The sequence below is a fragment of the Vipera ursinii genome (genome assembly GCF_947247035.1).
Source record: "Vipera ursinii genome assembly, chromosome: 2".
In the NCBI taxonomy this organism is placed as follows: domain Eukaryota; kingdom Metazoa; phylum Chordata; class Lepidosauria; order Squamata; family Viperidae; genus Vipera; species Vipera ursinii.
This window is the reverse complement of record NC_139513.1, coordinates 27,542,666-27,565,882: the sequence shown is the minus strand read 5'-3', so window position 1 is coordinate 27,565,882 and position 23,217 is coordinate 27,542,666. Positions and strand designations below refer to the sequence as shown.

General features: G+C 45.3%; 1 protein-coding gene across 2 annotated transcripts in view; it reads right to left on the bottom strand.

Annotated features, from left to right (window-relative positions):
- Positions 1-23,217, bottom strand: part of LAMB2 (laminin subunit beta 2) — a 73,167-nt gene that overhangs the window by 37,939 nt on the left and 12,011 nt on the right. For both annotated transcript variants that reach the window (XR_014491672.1, XM_083355936.1), the window contains exons 3-14: positions 22,542-22,677; positions 19,046-19,119; positions 17,506-17,694; positions 16,987-17,050; positions 15,605-15,807; positions 12,245-12,365; positions 10,413-10,601; positions 6,843-7,022; positions 6,150-6,262; positions 5,983-6,062; positions 4,477-4,612; positions 1,906-2,064 (exon numbers count right to left, since the gene is read on the bottom strand). Coding sequence is in view for 1 of the 2 variants with exons in the window: in XM_083355936.1 (XP_083212062.1) it covers positions 1,906-2,064; positions 4,477-4,612; positions 5,983-6,062; positions 6,150-6,262; positions 6,843-7,022; positions 10,413-10,601; positions 12,245-12,365; positions 15,605-15,807; positions 16,987-17,050; positions 17,506-17,694; positions 19,046-19,119; positions 22,542-22,677 (1,644 nt within the window). In the remaining variant the exon portion in view is untranslated. The remainder of the gene's footprint in view (positions 1-1,905; positions 2,065-4,476; positions 4,613-5,982; positions 6,063-6,149; positions 6,263-6,842; positions 7,023-10,412; positions 10,602-12,244; positions 12,366-15,604; positions 15,808-16,986; positions 17,051-17,505; positions 17,695-19,045; positions 19,120-22,541; positions 22,678-23,217) is intronic.

Below are 23,217 nucleotides of genomic sequence, written 5' to 3'. Positions count from 1 at the left end.
GGTTTAGAAATGCTGCCATATAGCAGTCTAGCCAAGAATAAAGGAAAAATAGTAAGATTAAAATTGTTCAGACTTATATATGAACAAAAAGACTGTGTGTGCCCATGCTTTGGGGGGCCTTGAACCGATTTAAGACAAAAGGAATGGGAGCTTGAAGAAGTTTAAAGCAGGGTGGGACAAAGGAGGATTTTGCACAGGCAACACCAGCAAAAGTGTGCTTTCCCCGGACAATTAGTCAAGCACAACTTTCTTTCTGTGGCAGATTAGCAGAAATCTTTCCAAGCCCCGTATTATTAAACAAAAAGAGAAGATTTGGTTTGAATTCCTTGCTCAGAGGTGGTGGAAATAAACTGAGAAATGAAACATGTTGATCCTTGATGCCGGCATCAAGCTCCCTTCGTCCTGTGCGCTCCCACAGGGAGAGTCTTCTCAGGGTACCGCCGGTAAAAGATTGCCGGCGGATAACACCCAGGGGGAGGGCCTTCTCAGTGGGTGCGCCTGCCCTCTGGAACCAGCTGCCCGTGGAGCTTAGGACTGCCCCCGACCTTCGCACATTTCGCCGGGACCTGAAGACCTGGCTCTTTGAGCTCTCTGGCCTGGTCTGAGAATATTAATTGGGATTTTAACTGTATTTTAACTGGGGTTTTATTGCAAGGTCTATATAATCTTTTTAATTGATTTTAAGTTTTGTAATTGTTGTATTGTTTTTTAAAAAACCTTGTGAACCGCCCTGAGTCCTACGGGAGAAGGGTGGTATATAAATTGAATAAATAAATAAATAAATAAATATAAGGATTACTGAGGAACTGCTAGCGGCTAGCAGCTAGCCAAACATGACACATATATAACCTGATGAAAAATTAGAGGCACTGAGGATACAGGTTCTGGAATCAGTTCCTCCCTAACAATGACATGAGTTGTTAAGAGTGTTGTTTTGGTGATTGCCAATTTTGTTTAAAAAACAAACCACAAGCCCTACACTTCTGCCTTTAACAGGGATCTTCCAGGCAGCCGACACACTTTTTCCTGGCATGGGGACCAAGTGATGCAATGGGCTCCAGATGTTTTATTTTCATACTGCAAGGTTGCTGTGAAAGTAATAAAATCAAAGGGAATAGTTTGGGAAGTGTAGGCCTCACAGCAGGGTAGAGAAAGTGAAATAATACAGTAGGCAGAGCCATGTTGCTCAGCCACCAAAACTTTAAGATGCATAGACTTCAACCCCCAGCATGCTGACTGGCAAATTCTGGGAGCTGAAATCCAAACAAAAGTTGCCAAAATCGAAAAAGACTGCAGTAGAAGTCCACAATTCGTGAAAACACCAGATGAAATTGAGCAGCAAACAAAAACAACAGGTGCAAATTATTTTTTCACGAAGTTGAAATTCACCATTTTAAATAGTGACAGTGAAAATTTAGGGAATTTGTTAAAGTGATCAGTGCAGGTAATCCTTGCCTTATGATCACAACTGGGACTGGAATTCTGGTCGTTAAGCCATTGCGATCATAAGTAGAGGCACCTCTGTGACCCGGCTCATTTTTTTCAATATTTTTTGCTGCAGTCGTTAAGCAAATCACTCGGCTGTTAAGCGAAATGCCTGGTTGTCCAAGTGAACCCATTTTTCCAAACGGGTGGTGTGTTTTTTTGCCGGAAAACGGCAAAGGGCGCAAATCGCAGTCTTGTCGCCAACATTTTATTATGCTATATTATTTATTATTTTATTATGCTGATACCTTTATCTTATAAGTCCCTAGTTGCTGATGAGTACTGAATATCTGTCATACATTTTAAATTGTGAAGGGCAGAATTCAATAAAAAATGTTCTGCTCCCAAAGGATGTATTTTCACGGCAAAGGAGAAGCCACAGCAAGCAGAGCAACAGGTGGAAAGTTGCAGGAGCCTTACCTGAGATTCATAGCGCAGCAGGAGATCATATTCCATCGAAAATGGCACATTGTGGATATGGAACTGCACCACGCTGCCCTCCAGCACCCGAGCAAACCCCAGCCCAGTCCACGTGACTGGACGGCCGGACAGGTGCACTCGCTGTATAATTTCCGTTCCCTGCCAACAGAAGGACCGGTAAGCAATTACGTTCCCTCAGAAAGAAAGTCTGTGGGGGTAGGCCTCGGCTTACAACAGTTCATTTAGTGTCGTTCGAAGTTACAGCGGAAGTGAAAAAAAGGAGACTTACGACCGGTTTTTACACTTACGGCCAGTGAAGCGTCCCCATGGTCACGTGAACAAAATTCAGCCCACTGACTCATATTTACGACAGTTGCAGTGTCCCGGGGTCAAGGGATCACCTTTTGCGACCTTCCGACAAGCAAAATCAATGGGAAAGCCAGATTCATGGAACAACCGTGTTCCTAATTTAACAACTGAAGCGGTTGGCTTAACAATTGTGGCCAGAAAAGTCGTAAAATGGGTCAAAATTCACTTAAAGGTCTCACTGAGCGACAGAAATCTTGGGCTCAATTGTGGTCGTGTCAAAGACTACCTGTAATGTCACCAAACTTAGCAATTCATAATTATTTAACTGAATCAAAAAAACTTTCACTTTACCTAGACCCACATACCTACCCATGTAATTTTCCAGCCCTGAAATTGTCCCCAAAGAAGCTCATAATAAAATAGGATGAGAAAAAAAACACAGTTAAATAGCAGTAAGTGCAACTAGAGTTAGCTGCAACACACAGCAGATGCTGCATCTGTTCAGGTACACGGACATCTGTACAGTTGTTGTGATTCAGGGTCAGCCTGTGAGTTCGGCAGTTGGGTCGGACGACTCAGAGGAGGAGGAGGGGGGTGTTGAAGACCTTGCTGAGGGGGTTGAAGATCTTGCTGATGATAGCCCTCAGGCAGGCCCCTCCCACTTGGTCACCATGGAGACCCAGCTGTGTGAGCCTGACAGTGTGGATGAAGATGACCCACAGCTGGCCCTGTTCAAGGATGCCCGACGCAGGAGGCAGTCAAGTAGGAGTAAACAGAGGAAGGCAATGGGGCTTCTCGGAAGGAGGCACAGAGAAGCCACGCCCTGAACTCTTTATAAAGGGAATGTGTGGGGAGGGCTGGTTTGCTGAAAGCAACCGCTCAGATAGTGTTTCAAAGCTCCTGTATTTTGGTTCGTGTCTTGTTTGTTTTTGTAGTAATAAATTTGGCAGACGTAATTCCAGCCTCTTGCCGTTTGTAAAGGGGTTGCCTTTTCTGCAGGGCCGGTAGCAGGCTGGTACAGAACAGCAGTGCAGTACATGCTGCATTTGAATGCTTGCGGGTGGAAAACAGTAATAAAATAAAACAGGAAATTGTCTCCCCAGAGATTTTTGCTAAGATTATGCAGCTCCTCGGAGAATACAGGTAGTCCTCGAGTTATGATAATTGAGCCCACAATTTATATTGCTAAGTGAAACATTTGTTAAGCGAGTTTGGCCCATTTTACAACTATTCTTGCCACAGTTGTTAAGTGAATCATTGCATTTATTAAATTGGTAAGATAGTTGTTTAGTGAATCTGGCTTCCCCCATTGACTTTGCTTGTCAGAAGGCCTCCAAAGGGGATCACATGACCCCAGGACACCTCAACCATCACCAATATGAACCAGTTGCCCAGCATCTGAATTTTGATCATGTGACCATGGGGACGCTGCAACGGTCCTAAACAGGAAAAATTGTCATAACTGTTGTATGACCGTTGTAACTTTGAACGGTCACTAAATGGACTGTTGTAAGTTGAGGACTACACGTAAATGCAGCTTTGGTTAGCACAATCACAAGGGAAAGACATGGCTGCTTTGGGACGCTGCAGAAAAAAAACGCTACATTGGTGTTTCCGAACCTTCCAAAGCCCCTTTTGGAAAACGAGTCCAAAGCCCAATATTTGCTTTCTTTTTTTTTCTTTAAGTATCTCTTCAAAACTGACATTTGTATTGACAGTGTTAAAACTTCCCTAAGGGTTAAAAGAGTTTGCTTCTTTGCTTCCCCTATACTGCTTAGAACAAGCCTTGTCTGTGTGAACTGAGTGTGGCGTTTAGGATCATGCCTAGGATCTGATTTATAAATGTGGGTGTGAGTAAATTTGGCAGCAGGACACACTGTAATGCTGGGAAAGGTTGAAGGCAAGAGAAGAAGGGGACGACAGAGAATGAGGTGGCTGGATGGAGTCACTGAAGCAGTAGGCGTGAGCTTAAATGGACTCCAGAAGGTGGTAGAGGACAGGAAGGCCTGGAGGAACGTTGCCCATGGGGTCGCAATGGGTCGGACACGACTTCGCAACTAACAACAACAACAACAAAAGCTGACAGCCCTCCCCTCCCCCAATCAGCATTAAGTCCTTACTCTGTGTCTTGTCCTCACTGGATCATTTAGCAATGAAATATAAAATTACCTGATTTTACCGTCTCTGCCCGTGGTGAGCCTGAGCCTTCACAAGAAAGCTAACTTTCTGGCAGCTGCCAGGTAATTCTTTGCCATTCCTCACCTGCTGGAGGCGGGCTTCTTCTGCCTCGTATGTATAGTGATCCAACGCTATGCGGTAATAGCCGGTTTGAACTTGATTACACCGCCGGCCCACCATATGGCTACGGCAGCGGCATTGTCCTGTCTCTGCGGCACATCTGTGAAAAGAAAAGGGACCAGGTTCAAAACAAGCAAACAGTTCTCTCAAGTATGAGGTCCTTGGTGGACTCTGAGCTTGGTTGTTTTCAAAAAGCCAAAAAAAGGAAACAATACATCAACCAAGGAACTAATGTACAAACTTGGACAAATAAACTGACAGTAAACACCCTAATTAAGAAACCACCAAGAACAACTGTGTAAAAAAAAGATTCTGAGACTAGAAAGAGTGCAAAGAAGAGAAACAACGATGATTAGTGGGCTGGAGGCTAAAACATGTGAAGAACGGCTGCAGGAATTGCACGCTGGCTGAGGAGTTCTGGGAGTTGAAGTCCACAAGTCATAAAAGGGCCAGGTTTGAAGACCCCTGGTCTAGTTTAATGGAAAGAAGGACTAGGCATGATATCTGAGGGGTTGCCACAAAGAAGAGGGAGTCAAACTATTCTCCAAAGCACCTGAAGGCAGGACAAGAAGCAACGGATGGAAACTAGTCAAGGAGAGAAGCAACCTAGAACTAAGGAGAAACTTCCTGACAGTTAGAACAATTAATAAGTGGAACAACCTGCCTCCAGAGGTGGTGAATGCTCCAACACTGGAGGTTTTTAAGAAGAGACTGGACAGCCATTTGTCTGAAATGGTATAGAGTTTCCTGCCTGAGCAGGGGGTTGGACTAGAAGACCTACAAGGTACCTTCCAACTCTGTCATTCTGTATATAAAAATAAGAGCAAACTCCACTCCTTTCTAGCACTGATGATGTTACCTAGTTTGATAATGAAACGACTGCAAAAAAAAACACCAAACAGAAACCAACCAAGCTCAGAGAGCATCAAAGATAGGGGTAGGCAGCCTTGGCTTTTTGTATGACTCACGGACTTCAACTCCCAGAATTCCTGTGTCAGCTCTGCTGAATTCTGGGAGTTGAAGTCCACGAGTCATAAAAGAGACGAGGTTGTCTACTCCTGCCATAGTTCAACTCTGAGCTACAAATATTCTCTTCTGTCAGTTCTTCCAAGTGACAATAGGCCTACCCATCTTCTCCTCAGGGGATAAAACTGGCCCTGATCTGTTGGAGGTTTACACTAAAGCTAAATAGGCTCCAGCTTGGTGGGTGCTTCTATGGGAGACCTGAGCATCTGTCTTATGTGCAGACATCTCATTCTGAATTACAAAGATGAAGTAAGTAAGAAGAGAGTTCTCTCTCCTTTGCCTCTCCTCCCACAGTTATCCGATTCTTCGCCATCTCCAATAACTTTCTACTTCACTTGCCATCCATCCCATCTCGTTTTTCTCACCCTGGATATCGCATGGATAATACTGCACCCCACACACAAACAAATCTTTGCTCACAGAGCTGTAGCCATAGTTCCTTACTGGTTGTCGTAGGCACCCCCTACATCGCAATCACAAGGACGACAGCCACGCAGGTCAAGGCTCAAAGCCCAGTGTTCAGGCTGGAAAGCAACGTAAGATTCCTTAGTCCAAGAGAGACATGATGCACATATAAGGCTGGCAAGTGATACTTACTGTCTACTACTTACCAGGCATTGATTACAACTGCGCCCAGAAACCAAGCGTTTGCAGAAGCAATCGCCTGTGATGGCATCACATTGACGGCCCTCTTGCACTGTGCCTCGGGGGTCACACTCGCAGCCTGTTAAGCCAAACATGGCAAACTCACCCCTGTCCCAAGGATTTCCCGGTTTATCGATCCTTAACGATTGTATTCCCCCACTGAAGAATCATTCCCAGCTTTGGGGGGACAGCCCCTGGAGTCCTTATCTTCTTTAGTTTGGGTGGGAAAATCAGAAGTCCAAGCAGTTCAAATGAATACGAAGGTTTATTGAAGGCTTATGTTCTCTACCAGAACCTGAATTACTAACGTTCAAAGCGGATGGGCAGTGGGTAAGAATCAGTGGAATTCAAGGCGGGCTGGACTTCGATCTCTTGTGGGTGCAAAGGGACCTGAGACTTGACATGTTTGACCCCTTCCCTTGGGCTCAGCCTGGTCATCCCCTACAGGTTTGACAGACAAGCTGAAGTTTTAACCGGTGAGTTTGAGGACCAGAGTTTCAAATGTATCCTTCATTTTGTTCCTTACACCACACGGGCTAAGTTTCACTGTCTGAAGAAAATTCCATTCCAAGAGACCCCCCCCCCCCAGCCAGTGCTACAGTCACACGAGGAAAACCCGTCTCAGCCCAGGAGAACCCACCAAGGAGAAAGGTACTTACGCTGGCATCCTTGTGGGTTTTCTGCACTCAGTCCGAAGAACCCAGACTTGCATCTGTCACAGCGGGCCCCCTCCACGTATACCTTGCACCGACACTGCCCGGCAATCAGCCCCAGCATTGGATCATCATGTGTGTCACACACCCCGCCGTCTAATGTCCCATCAGGGTCACAGTCACAGGCTACATGGCAGAGGGGATAAAAAAAAATGAGTTGTGCTTAAGGGATGGCCACAATTCAGAATCTAAAGGAACAGCCAGCAGGGAACAATTAACACACCACTATTTTCAGATCCAAGCTAAAAAGAAAAAAAAACACCCTACCATTTTTTTTGCAGATTATTACTGGTTAATAATGTTGCCGATAGAAAAGGTGAGATACTACATGTAGTCCTCAACTTATGACCAGTCACTTAGTGACCATTCCATTATGACAGACCTTGCTAACGCTCTTTAAGACCCGGATATGACCTCCCCCAGGGTCATGTGACTGCATTTTGGGTGCACAGCAACCAACCCACAGTTATGGCCATTTGCAATGTCCCACGGTCAAGCGGTTGCAATATACAATTTGGGGTTTTTTTTGCATTTACTTCCAGTTTCCAGCAAAAAAATTGTGGAGAGTGGATTTGCTTAAACAACCATGGTGTTCACTTAACAACTATGACCATTCACTTAATGACCACTGCAAAAAAATGTTGTAAAATCAGGAATGGTCACCTGGTGACTCTTCAATCAGCAGCATGACTTACAACTCTTATTCAGTTATGGTTATAAGTTCAGGATTACCTTCTTCCTTCAAGCATGTGTGGAAACGCTGCCCTTTTGACTTCCTAACACTTTGCTGAACCGTGTGCCAAACCAATGTTTTTCCACCTCGGCAACTTTTAAGATGTGTGAACACCTTTTAAGGTTGAAAAACACAGGGCTGAATTCTCCACTCTGCTAATCAGCAATGAAGAAACAGGCAGCCAACCTGCAGATGGATGTGGAGAGCAACGCTCACTGAATGCACAATGAAAATGCTGCTTCCAAAGCCTCTAATCTAGCTTTGGCAGATGGTCGCTTAATGCTTTGTGCTGCTGTTGATCAGCAGGGTTCTGTCTATGCCAATGATGGCGAACCTTTTAGAGACCAAGTGCCCAAACTGCAACCCAAAACCCACTTATATATCGTCGGGTGCCAGGTGGGTGAGGCCCATTGGGTGGGTGTGGCTGCGGTGGTAACGGCAGACTGGGTGGGACTAAAAAGTTCAATCAATTAATTCCAATTTTGCCAGATCTTTCTTTTCCCCATGAGAAGTTGAAGTTGATTGATTGAACCTTTTTTTGTTTTTTGCACATGGCGGCAAAGGCCTAAAGCAAAAAGGTTTTATAAAACCAGGCTGAAGGCCTAGGACTGGGGCGACGGCGCATGTGCCAACAGAGAGGGCTCTGCGTGCCACTTGTGGCACCCGTGCCATAGGTTCACCACTACGGGTCTATACGTTCAGGGAAACTCCACAAAGCCCCATTATCAAGCATTGCGCTAGCACAGTAGTAGGGGCACCAATATACTTTGCGTGTTGTGATTCAGGGTCAGCCTGTGGGTTCGGCAGTTGGGTCGGACGATTCAGAGGAGGAGGAGGGGGGTGTTGGAGAGCCTCCAGAGGATAGCCCTGAGGCTCTGCAGAGCCCTCAGCCAGGCCCCTCCCATCTGGTTTCGACGCAGACCCAGCTGTGTGAGCCTGACAGCGTGGATGAAGATGACCCACAGCTGGCCCTGTTCAAGGACGCCCGACGCAGGAGGCAGTCAATCAGGAGTAAACAGAGGAAGGCAATGGGGCACCTCGGAAGGAGGCAGAGAGAAGCCACGCCTTGAACTGTTTAAAAGGGGAATGTGTGGGAGGGCTGGTTTGCTGAAGGCAACCGTTTGAATAGCTCCTGTTTCATGGTTCGTGTTTCCGTTTGCTCTGTTTTATGTCAATAAATTTGGCAGGCTTAGTTCCAGCCTCTTGCCGTTTTGTAAAGGGGTTGTCCCTGCCTTTTCTGCAGGGCCGGTAGTAGGCTGGTACAGAACATTGCAGATCTGAGGTGGAAAACCAAACCAGCCATTCCCAAGGAGGATATTTTTGTCTCGTTCAAATGTACCAGGCCACATCCAAGAAGGCCGAAGGTATTTCTCAATCCTCAGAAACGCCACTGAGCAATCGAAGCACAATTTCCCATTGATTTGCATTCCCAGGGCAGGATGGAAGCACTGTGGTTAGTGCTGGGTAGAAATGGCTTTTTAAAATACTCCACCATTTTGGGAGAGAAACAAAGCAGGAGGATAGGTTAACTTTCTCCCATGGAAGGAGAAATTCTCCTACAGTTTCTCAGGAATTTTTCTCGGCAGTGACTCAAGTTCTGCTCCTAAAAAAAGCCTCTATGGAGGGTGTTAAATAGTGGGTTCTTGGGTGCAGGAATGACGACACGAGGCTGAGTACAGGATAACTCATTCTTTTATTCCTGCTGGAACTGTACTGAAGCAAGGGCTGCAACCAGCCACAATATATAGTCTAGCCCCTAGGTGGCAGCCAATAGGTTTGAACCAACCATTGCCACCTGGGGCTAGCCAATTGAAGGACAGGAGACAGTTAGTCTGGGTTGCTGGAGAGCCATTAGCTGCTCCAGCAACCCATGTGGTGTATCACAAGAGCCCAGTACATAACAGAGGGAATTCCCTATATGTCCTCCTTAGGGACTTCCTTGCAGCCTGGGAAGTCAGAAGACGCTGTCCCTAGTGAGATGGCTGGATAAAAAGAGGACAATTAGCATATCTCCTTAGCTACTTTCCAGCTAAGTACAGGTGGTCCTGCCTTAAAGACCAGTCGCTTTCCAAGTGTTCAAAGTTAGAATGGACCTTCCCAAAAGCTATGTGCAATCTGTTTTCCAGGGTTCTGATGGCTGCACGCATCCCGTCCACCGTCACATATTTCAGGCGACTCTTAAAGCTTTAGGTTTTAATTCTCAACAGAGGTTCAAAGGGCAGACAGAACCTATAAACAGCAGGGGACCAGATGCCTACATACAGGTAGTCTTCGACTTATGACAACTGCGCCCAAAATTTATCCTGCTAAGCGAGACGTCTGTTAAATGGGTTTTGACCCATTTTATGACTTTTCTTGCCACAGCCCCGAAGCGAATCATTGCAGTTGTTAAGTTAGCAACGCGGCTGTTAAGGGAATCTGGCTTCCCCGTTGACTTTGCTTGCCAGAAGGTCTCAAAAGATGATCACGAGACATTGCAACTGTTGTAAGTACATGCCAGTTGCCAAGTGTCCCAATTCTGATCACGTGACTGTGGGACTGCCTCAGCGGTTGTTAAAGTGTGAAACATGGTCAGAAGTCACTTTTTTCAATGACGGTGTAACTTTGTATGGTCATTAAACAAATTGTTGTAAGTCGAGAACTACTTGTATTCTCATCCTCCCACTCTCCCAGTGGTGAGGAGTGGGGCTGGTCCTCAAGAGAATCCCTCTCTTCCTCCAGATTCTCAGATCCCGAGTCCATTTTCTTCTCTCCGTAGCTGAACCCCCACCCCACCCCCTTACCTCGGCACATGCCAGGATCACGAATATCCTTGGTGGGATCCTTGTAGTAGAATGGTTTGCAGAACTGGCAGTGCTGGCCCATGGTGTTGTGCTGGCATTCATCACAGACCCCACCGTGGACGTTGCCCGTGGCCAGGTACACAGCCATGTCGAAGTGGCACCGGTGGGAGTGTTCGTTGCAGTTGCATTCTGAGGAGAGCAAGAAGGCAAACGTGCTTCACTCTAGACTCCACCAGCCAATGATGCTTCCCCCACCCTTCAACCACATCGGAAAAAGCACCCGAGAGAGCACAGAGATACACCCCCTGTATCACCTGGTTAGGAGGTAGAGGCGCTTCTGTAATCTTTGTTTGCTTCCTTTCGGTGAAACAGAAGCTGGCCCCAGCCGGCAGTCTACGCACACAAGAGTGCATGGCTGCTGAGACCTGTCCAAAACCCGAGATAGCCCATCTCCAGACCCCTTCACACGTAAGAGTTTCCTGCCCATAATTTATTTCCTTGCGTGTCTGTGCGTCAACAATCCTGTGGGATTTGTTTGACTAGGAACTGTGGGTCCCTCTACTACGTAAGAATCCATTCACTGTTCCTGCTTGAAAGATAGGTTATTCTGTGCGCGTAAAATACTATGTTAAAAAATTGACAAGTTGCTTTGCTGCTCTCTAATGAACATCATTACAAAGCCCATAAGGAAGAGATCTGTGATCTTCCAGATGTTGCTATACTTAAATACTCCAAGCATCCCTCACCCTAGGGCAGGGGTAGGCAACCTTGGCTCTTTTATGACTCATGGACTTAAACTCCCAGAATTGACTCAGGAATTCTGGGAGCTGAAGTCCATGAGTCATGAAAGAGCCGAGGTTGCTACCTGTTGTGATTCAGGGTCAGCCTGTGGGTTTGGCAGTTGGGTCGGATGACTCAGAGGAGGAGGGGGGTGTTGAAGACCTTGCTGAGGGGGTTGAAGATCTTGCTGATGAGAGCCCTCAGCCAGGCCCCTCCCGCTTGGTCACCACGGAGACCCAGCTGTGTGAGCTTGACAGCGTGGATGAAGATGACCCACAGCTGGCCCTGTTCAAGGACGCCCGACGCAGGAGGCAGTCAATCAGGAGTAAACAGAGGAAGGCAATGGGGCACCTCGGAAGGAGGCAGAGAGAGGCCACGCCCTGAACTCTATATAAGGGGAATGTGTGGGAGGGCTGGTTTACTGAAGGCAACCGCTTGGATAGTTCCTGTTTCTTAAAGCTCCTGTTTCTTGGTTTGTCTTGTTCCGTTTGTTTTTGTAGCAATAAATTTGGCAGGCGTAATTCCAGCCTCTTGCCTTCTTGAAAAAGGGGTTGTCCCTGCCTTTTCTGCAGGGCCGGTAGCAGGCTGGTACAGAACACTACCCCTGCCCTAGGCAATGCTCACCATATTTTTGGGAGTGACATCTGGAAGGCTTCAGGCTACAAGATCCTTCAGGGGAAGGGAGTCTTCTGCGCCAGAAGTCCCCAAACCTTTGGGCATCAGGGACCGGTTCCGTGGAGAGGGGTTTTTCCACGGACCGAAAGGTGTGTGGTTTTGCGTGCTGCCTGCATCTCGCAGATGGGGCTTTGCTTGTTTGTGCGGCCCGGTTGCTGGCATGCTGCGGCCCGGTACTGGTCCACACACCAGGGGTTGGGGACCCCTGCTATATGTGGTAAATGTCTTATAATAACAATTGGTAGAGTATGTGTCTTTACCAACAACACCCCTCCTCTAAGGTCCCCTACATAAATGTTTTGGGAGGACACAGTCCATTTCTGACCTCACAACCTTCCCCAATTTGTCTTTAGAGGCACTACAGTGTTCACACTCACTCTTGCAGGCATTTGTCCGGCGTCCCTCAGCTGGGCGCCAGGGCAAGTCATGGTAAAAGTCGTTGCATAGCTCACAGTTCAGCCCTTTGGTGTTGTGCTTGCAGACGCAGCGACCGTGAACCTGTTGGCAGATGAAGAAAGGTGGCAACACAAACCTCAGTAGCAGAGGACAGACCCTCCACGAGCAAAGACCAGGCCATGTGGTCTAGGTCTATTCTTTAAGTTTGTGGCATCCTGTGCAAGGCCTTTTTAAAAAAAGAATGATGATGGTCCTTAAGGTAACAAAAGACAAGAGAGAACAGTCCTCTGATTTGGAAGGAAAAGTCCATACATTTTGCAGCCAAAGCACAGAAGTAACCAAATCTGGGTATTTCTTTCAGCCTGGTTAATTTATTTATCTCTTGTTTTTCTTCCATCACAAAAGTCCAGAAAGTGTACATGAACTGCAAATCCTACTGATTCAGCAATAAGTAGACTGGAGCAGGCAGCACTATTCTACGAGGAACTATATTTTACTTTTAAAAGAATAGTTTTACTGGCCTCACATTTATACTGATGGCGGCTCAAAGGGGAGAGGATGACGTTTTGAGTCATTTTTTTCATTTGGGGAAGAGGAATAGGATTTGAAGTGAGATAGCTACAGGTAGTCCTTGACTTACAACCATTCATTTAATGATTGTTCAGTTGTGTCAGTGGTTAAAAAAATGACTTACAACAGGTCCTCACAATTATACAGTCACAGTGTCCCCACGGCCTCATGATCAAAATTCAGACACTTGGCAAAGTTGTATTTACAACAGTTGTAGTCCCAAGGTGGTGGCACATTGGTTAGAATGGTTAGAAGGCAGTACTGCAGGCTAATTCTGCTGCCTGCCGGCAGTTCGATTCTCACCAGCTCAAAGTTGACTCAGCCTTCCATCCTTCCAAGGTCGGTAAAATGAGAACCCAGACTGTTGGGGGGCAAATATGCTGACTCTGTAAACTGCTTAGAGAGGGCTATAAAGCACTGTGAAGTGGTATATAAGTCCAGGTGCTAAGGCAGGCATGTCAAACTCGTGACATCACGTGACATTGCGTGACGTATCGTGACTTTTTCCCCATTGCCGGCAATGGGGTGGGCGCAGTTTCAGCATGAGGCATCTGGCCTGTGGGCCGGGAGTTTGACATGCCTGTGCTAAGGTCATACGATTGTCATTTGTGATCTTCCCAGTTGGCTTTTGACACACAAAGTCAATGGGGGAAGTCAGATTCACTTAAATATATGGCCAAAAGGTCATAAAATTGGGTGCGATTCATTTAATGACTGCATCACTTAGCAGTGGAGGTTTTGATCCCAATTGTGCTTGTAAGTCGAGAACTACTTGCACAGTAACCACGGAAAGATGCTTCATACTTCTTATGGAATTTTGTTGTTGCTATTATTGTTAAAAAGGGCCAAATATCATATTACTGAATGCCTGATATGAAAGGAGCCCTTTTTCAGAAGAAAAAAAAATAGAGGGTGACACATATGGCCTGTGGGTTACATGTTGGCTCACCATAATGTAGATTGTAGAAGCATGGGTGTGTAGTCCTTCAAGAGATCAAGAGATCTACTTGGCTCATTTGGAAAACTCTTAACCAAACTACATGGTTCCAAATCCAACTGCTGGGCATAGCTGGCTGAGGAATTCTGGGAGCTGAAGTCCACAAGTCTTAAAGTTGTCAAGGTTGCAGACCCCTGTTCTAGTCCAATGCCTGCCGAAGGCAGGAGTCCTTACACCAGGGGTGTCAAACTGCCGGCCCGCGGGCCGGAGCGTCACAGAGAAACCGCGCCCATCCCATTTTCGGCAATGGGAAAAAGTTCCGATACGTCGCGCGACGTCACGTGACGTCGCGAGTTTGACATGCCTGCCTTACACTATCTTGGACAAATGGCTGGCCAGTCTTTTCTTGAAAACCTCCAGCAATGGAGCACTTACAGCTCCGGGAGGCAAGTTTATTTATTTATTTATTTTATTTATTTTTATTACATTTATATACCGCCCTTTCCCGAAGGACTCAGGGCGGTTTACAGGGTAATTAAAACCCAAAATACAAAAGTTAAAAAACCAAGTTTAAAAAAAAATTAAATTTATCCCTGTATAAATAAAACCCCAATTAAATTAAAATTAAAATTCTCAGCCTGGGCCAGAGAGCTCGAAGAGCCAGGTCTTCAGGTCCTGGTGGAATGAACGGAGGTCGGGGGCAGTCCTCAGCTCCACTGGCAGCTCCATTGACCAATTGTTCTCACTGACAGGAAATTCCTCCTTATTCCCAGGCTGGATCGCCTTCTGGCACCCTTCCACCCACTACTTCTGGTCCTGCCCTCAGGTGCTGTGGAGAATAAACTGATAGCCTCTTCTCTGTGACAGCTCTTCAACGTAGGGCCACAACTGAGCCCAAAATTTATGTTGCTAAGTGAGAAATTTGTTAAGGGAGTTTTGCCCCATTGGAACCACCACAGTTGTTAAATCAGTAAGACGGTTGTTAAATGAATCTGGATTTCCCCACTGCTCGGCGGAAGGTTGCAAAAGGGGATCACGTGACCCTGGGACACTGCAACCGTCATAAATGTTAGTCAGTTGCCAAGCGTCTGAATTTAAATCACATGACCATGGGGATGCTGCAGCGGTCTGAAAAGTATGAAAAGTAGTCATTAAGTCAGTGTTTCAGTGCCATTGTAACTTTGAATGGTTACTAAGCAAACTGTTGTAAGTCGAGGACTTGCCTGTATTGGCAGATGCTGTCGTGTCTCCCCTGACCCTTCTTTTCATTAGGCTAAACATACTTTGTTCTCTTAGCTGTTCATCATACAATTTAGCCTCCAGGGCCCTTTGTTGCTGCTCTCTGCACACTTTCTAGAGCAGGGGTCTTCCAACTTTGCCCTTTTATGACTTGTGGACTTCAACTCCCAGAATTCATCAGCTAGTTGAAGTCCACAAGTCATAAAGGACCACATGCCTGTCTGAGGAATTCTGGGAGTTGAAGTCCACAAGTCATAAAGGACCACATGCCTGTCTGAGGAATTCTGGGAGTTGAAGTCCACAAGTCATAAAGGGCCACGTGCCTGTCTGAGGAATTCTGGGAGTTGAAGTCCACAAGTCATAAAGGGCCACGTGCCTGTCTGAGGAATTCTGGGAGTTGAAGTCCACAAGTCATAAAGGGCCACGTGCCTGTCTGAGGAATTCTGGGAGTTGAAGTCCACAAGTCATAAAGGGCCACGTGCCTGTCTGAGGAATTCTGGGAGTTGAAGTCCACAAGTCATAAAGGGCCAAGCTGGAAGACCCTGTTCTAGGGCCTCACCATCTTTTTATTGTCGTTGTTATCAGGAAGCCTTACCATGCTTTCCACAGCAGCAGGATTGCCAGTGAGCGGGGCACATTCCGAGGCGTGCCCATAGCAGAAGCAGTTGCCCCGCAGCACCATCTCATACACCGCATAGTAGTATTTCTCCTTGATTTCCCGGCGGGAATCCAAGAGGTTGTCTCCCAGCGTGTGCAATTTAGTCAGGTTCATCCTCAGGTTGGTGACTTTCAGGAGATCTGGGCATTGAAATCATGAGATGCAAGAAGATCATAAGATCGTGGTGAGAAAGCAAGCAAGCTTGGCCATTTTAGATTGGCTGGCTTCTACAAAGCATCAGCTGGAGTCATAAATATCTGCACTGCACTAGGGAGGAGGGAAGGCAAGGAATACCAAATGCCCAGACAGATCCTTGGAGCCAATAGTGCAATTGCTAGAGCAAAAAATACATCGAGGGCCAAAATTAACTAGCCTGAAATAGGGCAAAAGACAAGGCCAGCTGCAGGCTGCATTGCAATCAGTTAGCTAAATAAATCTCTCCCTCTTTATATCTGCATGTGCCTGCGTCTGTGTGCCGCATACGCTGGTCTAGGATAGCTTCTCTTTGGGAAGAGATTCTTGTGGTGATAGCATGTTTACACAGCATTGTGGGTCTAGTGGGGAGTATATATTTTTCAGAAGAATCATCAAGTTGGAAAAGAACTGGACAAGTTGGAAAAGTCATTTCCTTGCCAATGCAAGAAATCCCCTGGATACTCCTTCGCCCGTGATAAATGGCTGTGCAGTGTCTGCTTAAAATACACCAGTGGAATATTCTGGATATGGAACTGCCTGCCTTTGGAAACCATTCTTGTCAACAAGCTGAAATTTAACAACTGAGAATAAAAGAAATGGCCTTCTCCAAAGAGATATCTTTCAAATATGCACTCTTATCCCCACTGCCATGACGTCTGAGAATTTTAGAAGCTATGGTAGTCTCAACACATCTGGATGCCACCAAAAGCTCTACTTAGTTACGTGTAAAATGGCGTGGTCCATTCCTGGAATGCTCCAATGTTCCCTGAAGCATTGCATTCCCCCCCCCCCACCTCCCAAAACATGCTAACCCAGCAATTTGGGCTTTTCCCAAAATAAATCTGGAACAGGAAAGAATTTGCAATATTTTGGACATGGCTGAAAATCTCAAAAGGAGGCGTAATATAATAAATCTTTTCTACACCTCAAACCAATGCTCTACTCCGCTGTTTCTCAACCGTGGCACTTTAAGGCATCTGGACTTCAACTCCTAGAATTCCTCAGCCAGAATGCTGGCTGGGGAATTCTGGGAGTTGAAGTCCACATATCTTAAAGTTGCTAAGGGTTGGGAAATACTGCTTTATTCTTTTCAGCCCAGAATCACAAAAAAAAAAAAGGCTCACTCTGAATTTTTGGACTGTAGGGGTCATGGATTGGAATAGCTGGATCCAGCACTCTGTAGATGACCTAGAACGAAGAAGAAAGGCATAACACAGAGAAGGGAAAGAGCCCCGGCTGAGCGTAATAGCTTTGAGTAGAGGTAGTCCTCAACATACGGCTATAATGGAGCCTGCTGATCCAATTTGACAACCTTTTTTGCGGCGATCGTTAAGTGAACCGATGATTTACTATGGCGAGGTTTTGCTGAAAACCAGAAGTACTGGTTTTAGCAAAACTGTCATAAAATGTGATTACGTCTCGGCGGGATGCCGCAAAGGGCTGTAAACGCAGCCACGTTGCTGAGTGCGCAAAGCTTGATCATGTGACTGCAGAAAGCGTCCAACTGCAGAACTTCAGTTCAGATTGTAAGTCCCCTTTTTCAGGTAGGTCGTAACTTTGAATGGTCACTAAGCAACCGGTTAGTAAATCAAGGACTATCCTATACTCAACTTTAGAGCCCTGAGGCCAGGAGTCACACTCACCTCCCCTTCTGTAGAAGGTTCAATTTCTGAGTACCGCGACTCACAGATAACATCATCCACGCGTTTCATGGGTCCCGGGGAAGCAGTGGGGAACAATGCTGCACAGTCATAAGCAAAGTAGCGGTACACCTGCCAGGTGCGCCCAAAGTCCGCTGAGCGCTCCAGCAGCATAGCTGCAGGTCGGAAGGTCTGCAGGGTAGAAATGGCAACTCAACAAATTACACCAAACTGGACTGGAGATCTACAAGAATCACTTTGTGTGTCTTCAGGTTATCATCTGAAGTGTTGCTCAGTTTTTAGTTCTTATTATAATTCTATTATTGTCTGCATTTAAAACTACGGTATTATTATTATTAATAGTAGCAGTATCATCATGATCATTATCATCATCGTCATTAAATGTCCATGTTATATCTTGCCTGGAATTAAAATCGACTGAGGCAGTGTATAAATAAATAAAATAAAATAAAGATGCGATAATGATAAATAAATATGGGTGACCCAGACCCTATGCTCTTATATTTTGTGTAAATATCTATCAGCCCTTCAAGAAACAGACATCACAAAATTCTGAAGTTTTACTTTATGGATACAGGCTATCAATAGTTTTGATTTGGTTTAAGGAGGGAAGAGAAAAATATCATCAGACTTCCATAATAGAATCATACAACCTTTTCCTCTTTAAACCAAAGAAAATCAAGGAGAGGCAATCTTGAGTTTCTTTCTCACACTTTCTGTTTTCCTGGGCTAAGTTTTATGAATAGTTGTCACCTATTTTCTCCAAGATTATCTCTATATTCCTCCACATGGTCCTAGATTTGTATGTTATGGGTACACTATCAAGGATACAATCAACCCTTGATTTAAGAACTTCAATTTACAAGCACCATGTTTAATGGATAAAGTGTACCGAACAGCGCTATGCTATGCTGCAATACTAGAAGGGGTGTTGTTTTAGGGAAGGGAATTTAATAAAACCATGTTTAGTGTACTGTACACGTCTTCCCCTCAATAACCCATCAAATTAAGTGCTATACCCAGTGTTTTTTTTGTAAAAAAAAAAAAGGTGCTAGAACTCACACATGTCATACAACCCGCCTTGCCTACCCTACAAGATTCCATCCAAAAAAGGTGCCGGAACTCTGTCCCGGATGTTCTACGACAAAAAAAGCCCTGGCTATACCTACATATGCCAACATAATAGATGAAACAGATTTAATTTGGCATTTTACAAAGTAGTTTTATAAGGCTATTTTCCCACATTTCACAAGAAGAATCATTTGTGCCATTGTATACAATGGAATTTCTGTCTTATAGGAAATTGCATACAGATGTGTTGCCTTTAGATATGCAGACAGGAAAACTGCCATGGAAATGTGCATTTATTCTGTACTTTAAATAAAGCCCCCACCTCCTTGTAAAGAACTGTATAAGGATACAAAGGCTCCCCAAAGATAAACTCACTCATGCCTCTTCACGAAAAGGCATTTTGGGAATTCTCTCCTGGAGAAGGAGCCATCTATCGTCAAATGGAACTTACCTTAAAAGTCATGATTAAGTGCGTGAAGTGGAATTCGGACTCCAAGTCCAGGCGGATACTGACTTCCTCCACTCCTAGAGAAATAGATGGGAGGCAGGGTGGACCCCAGAAAAATATTAGGACAATTGCTTTTGACCTAATTTTATTTATTTATTAAATTTATATACCCCCCATCTTGCTGTTTGAAGCAACTCTAGGCGGCTCTTTTGGAAGGGAATCTAAGACTCCTCTGAAACGTTTTGGGATTCTCATTATAGAAAATCAATAACAGTGATGACTCACTTTCCTGAATGACAGATGGCCCACTATTGCTCTTCTTCCCATCCAAACTACATTGGACAGTATTTTTCAACCTTGACAACTTTAAGATATGTGGACTTCAACTCCCAGAATTCCCCAGCCAGCATGGCTAGCTGGGGAATTCTGGGAGTTGAAGTCCACATATCTTAAAGTTGCTAAGGTTGAGAAACACTGTTGTTGGGTATCTAAGAACCATAGTAAACCCCCTTCCCCTTCTGTGTGTACAACGTGCAGGGATACCTTAGCTCCAAAATCCCAGCACCAACAGCTGACAAGGAAGGCAGACCTCTTTTAACAAAACTTCTCCACCACCACTTACTATCTTGTAAACCATACAAATGGTAGGAAAGAGTTCCTGAATTTAGGCACTCTAGTAAGATTTTACCATTAGGTAAGACAGAATTGAGCTATAAAGAAATGAACACAAATTTCACCATTCATGATCCAAGAATGTAATTCCAGATAGTACTATTGTGTTGGTAATATATTGGGTTATTTTATGTATGCCTTTTGATAACTGAGTTTACTAGCTTCCTGGGAGGTGTGGTTCAAAAATAAAACAGTAAGCACAGGGCATCTTAAATTACTGTTATACATATATTCACAATGTTTTTTTTGCAAAGGAACAAAACGCTAGGTCAGCTTCCCTCCCCTAGAACCGTGCAATTTTCCCTTCTTAAATGGTTCCCCTGATCCAAATAATCTGCTCTTACTCCTTTTAAAGAACATATAAAAACCCTTTTTGCAAAAACAAAAAAACAAAAACCCCACCACTGTGTTGGGCAGATAAAATATTGCTCTGGTGTTAATATTCTAAGCAAACTATTCTTTTGATTGCTTGCTTTTCTGGCTGCCAGTTGCCTCTCTCTGATGGGTTTTTTTAAAAGCTGAGAATGGGAAAAATGACTTATCCTGTCCACCCTTCTCCCATCTGGAACAAAGCATAAGAGCAACTCCAGATGAATCCAGGCAGAAGTAGCACCTGAGAACTTTGTGGAATCAACAGGAGACCTGGTTAAGGAGACTCGAGCTCTAAACTGTGTGGGTGTTTTTGGATCCAGAGAGAGACACTCTAGCTGCCAGAGGTCAGTTGCTGGTACTGAGTTCCTCTCTGCATAGCTGGCTCTTCCTGTAGGAGCCTCCACCCCCACCTGGCAAAAAACAGAGGAAGAAGGGACTTGGTTGTATATGATTCAGCATTTCCCCTGCGTGGGAGTAAAAAGAAAGCAACAGGACTCTGGGGAAGCCCTCCCTCCAGCTCTGCCTCGGAGGTGACATGTTCTCTGAACAAAGAACACGCAGATCCAGGGCAGGCCGAACCGACTGTGAGGCTGGCTTGCTGCAGAGAAAAATGGAGTAGCGCAGCAAGGAAGAAAGTGGCTATGCGTATCTAAGAGTCCTGCTGGTGGACAGCTTATAACACCCTTGAGATGGTACATAAGGCATCAGGCAATCCAGCTCCCATCAGCTTCACCCCTCCTTCACAGAGGATCAAGCGCTACGGTAAAACATCTGAAGGGTGACTTGGCCACTAGAGGTTGAGTAGCCTTAGAGCAAGGGTCCCCAATCCACGGGCCGTGGACCAGTACCAGGCTGCGGCATGCCAGCAACCGGTCCGCACAAACAAGCAAAGCCCCATCTGCAATGTAGTGGGTCCGACGCAAGGAAGAGACGGCAGCCGGAATACGTGTTCAGCTCTTTATTGGGGGGGTAGCGTACTGGGGAATGAGGCTTACCTGGCCTCCTTAAATACCTAGCCAGGTAAGCAGACAGCCAATGGGGTTGGCCCTAGGTTTCCCGCCGAAACTGGGTTTCCCGCCAAAACCGTTCAGGCCAACGCCCCCTGGTGGCTGTTGCTATGCAGGTGCCTGCATACATAACACCATCTGTGGGATGCAGGCACTCTCCGGTCCGTGGGAAAAACTTTCTTCACGGAACCGGTCCCTGGTGGCCAAAAGGTTGGGGACCTCTGCCTTTAGAGGACTTTCTGATGTTTTCCTTGTTATCTTTTAAAAGGCCTCGACGTACCTTTCTTGGAATGCTTTTGACTTACTCACGATTTTAATCTTTGATTGTCGTAGTTTTCATTTCATAGGTTTATTGCAAACTGCCAAAATATTGTAGTATAGATAGGCTTCAAGTTACAAGCGTAATAAATAGAGCCTGCCCGTCACCGTCATCATTCATGAGGGTCATAACTCATGATGATTTTACAATCTTTTTGCGGTGCTTGTTAAACGAATCGCCTCTGTTGTTAAGCGAATCAGTGGTCGTTAAGTGAACCAAAGGCTTGTTACACTTATAAAGAAATAAATGCCAGGTTTTGGCAAAGCCATCATAAAACACAATCATGTGATTATGGATGCTGCAAGTATCCATAAATGCAGCCTGGTTGCTAAGCATCATGTGACCACCGGGGGCCCCCAACCATTGGAATTTCAATTCCAAGTCTTAAATAATCCCCAGGTAAGTCTGTTGGAAATTCAAACAGTTGCTAAGCAATTGGTCGTAAGATGAGGATTACCCGTATTCAGCAATAAATCTTATAGCGTAATAAATCTAAAGTCTAATAAATAGATTATTCTGCAATTATCCAACCTCATTGATGACATTTAATGGCGGGGGGGAGAGGGGGGCAGATGATCACATGGCATCACTTGTATCTCTGGGTGGTTAAGATAACTGGAGAACAATTATGGTGAAGATAGCTTTAGTTAGTTATTTACTGTGTTTCCAGAAAATAAGCCCTAGCATGATTTTTCAGGACGCTCATAATATAAGCCCCACTCCCCAAATAAGGCCCAGTTAAGATCGTCAGCCAGGCGGACGCATTCAGTACCATATTTTCCCGAAAATAAGGCCTGATTGGAAAATAAGCCCTAATGCATCTTTTAAAGCAAAAATTAATATAAGACCCAGTCTTATTTTGGGGGAAACATGGCAACAACAATTAAAAAAACACACCCTTCCCAGCAGATGCTAGATCAAACATCTTTATAGCCCAACTCCCCATGAGGGGTCCCTGGTATTCTCTGAGTTTGGTTGTTTTCTTGCAGACGTTTCATTACAAACTAGGTAACATCATCAGTGCGGACACCTTAAAGATCGGGCAACTAATTTGCACTGATGTTTGCCTGTACAGCTCCTCAAAAACTTCTCATCCTGGCATTTATGTATGGAGATTTCCATCTCTTACCATTTTCTGACTGCCACCAGGTCTTCTTCCGATAGCGGGCAAAGGCAGTGATGACATTCTCAATGCGATGACTGTTACGGTTGGACACAGGATCATAAGGTCGACGTGAGTCGCACACAAAACACTTTTTCTCATCCTGTTAAAGAGATGGAGCCACGTATAGGCTGTTCTCCCCATAAAAAGGGATTCGGGGGAGAATTTGATATGAAAGGAAACTTGATTTTTATCACATATAGACATATAGAGAAGCAGCTCTTAACTTTTGTCCCGCAAAAAATTAGCTCTGAGCCCTGCAAGGCAGAATTTCTAGTGAACAGAAGACCAATTACTGCTTCAACCCCTTTTATTTTTTTTATCTTTTTGCCACAACCACATAGAGGTAGTCCTCAATTTATGACTATAATGGAGGGCTGTAGGTCATGATGGTCATAAAGTGGATCGTCAGGTGACTGATCTGATTTTACAACCTTTCGTTGTGGTGATGGTTAAGAAAATGCTACAGTCAAAGAGCAACAGCATATGGTCGTTAAGTGAATCCATAGTGGTCACATGACCATGGGACACGGCAAGCAGCTTTAAATGTGGGCTGAGGGCCAAGTGCCTGGTCATCTGACCAAGAGGGGGTTGGCTATTGGAACTGGATCATCAGTACCTTTTGGAGGTTCATCGTGCTTTG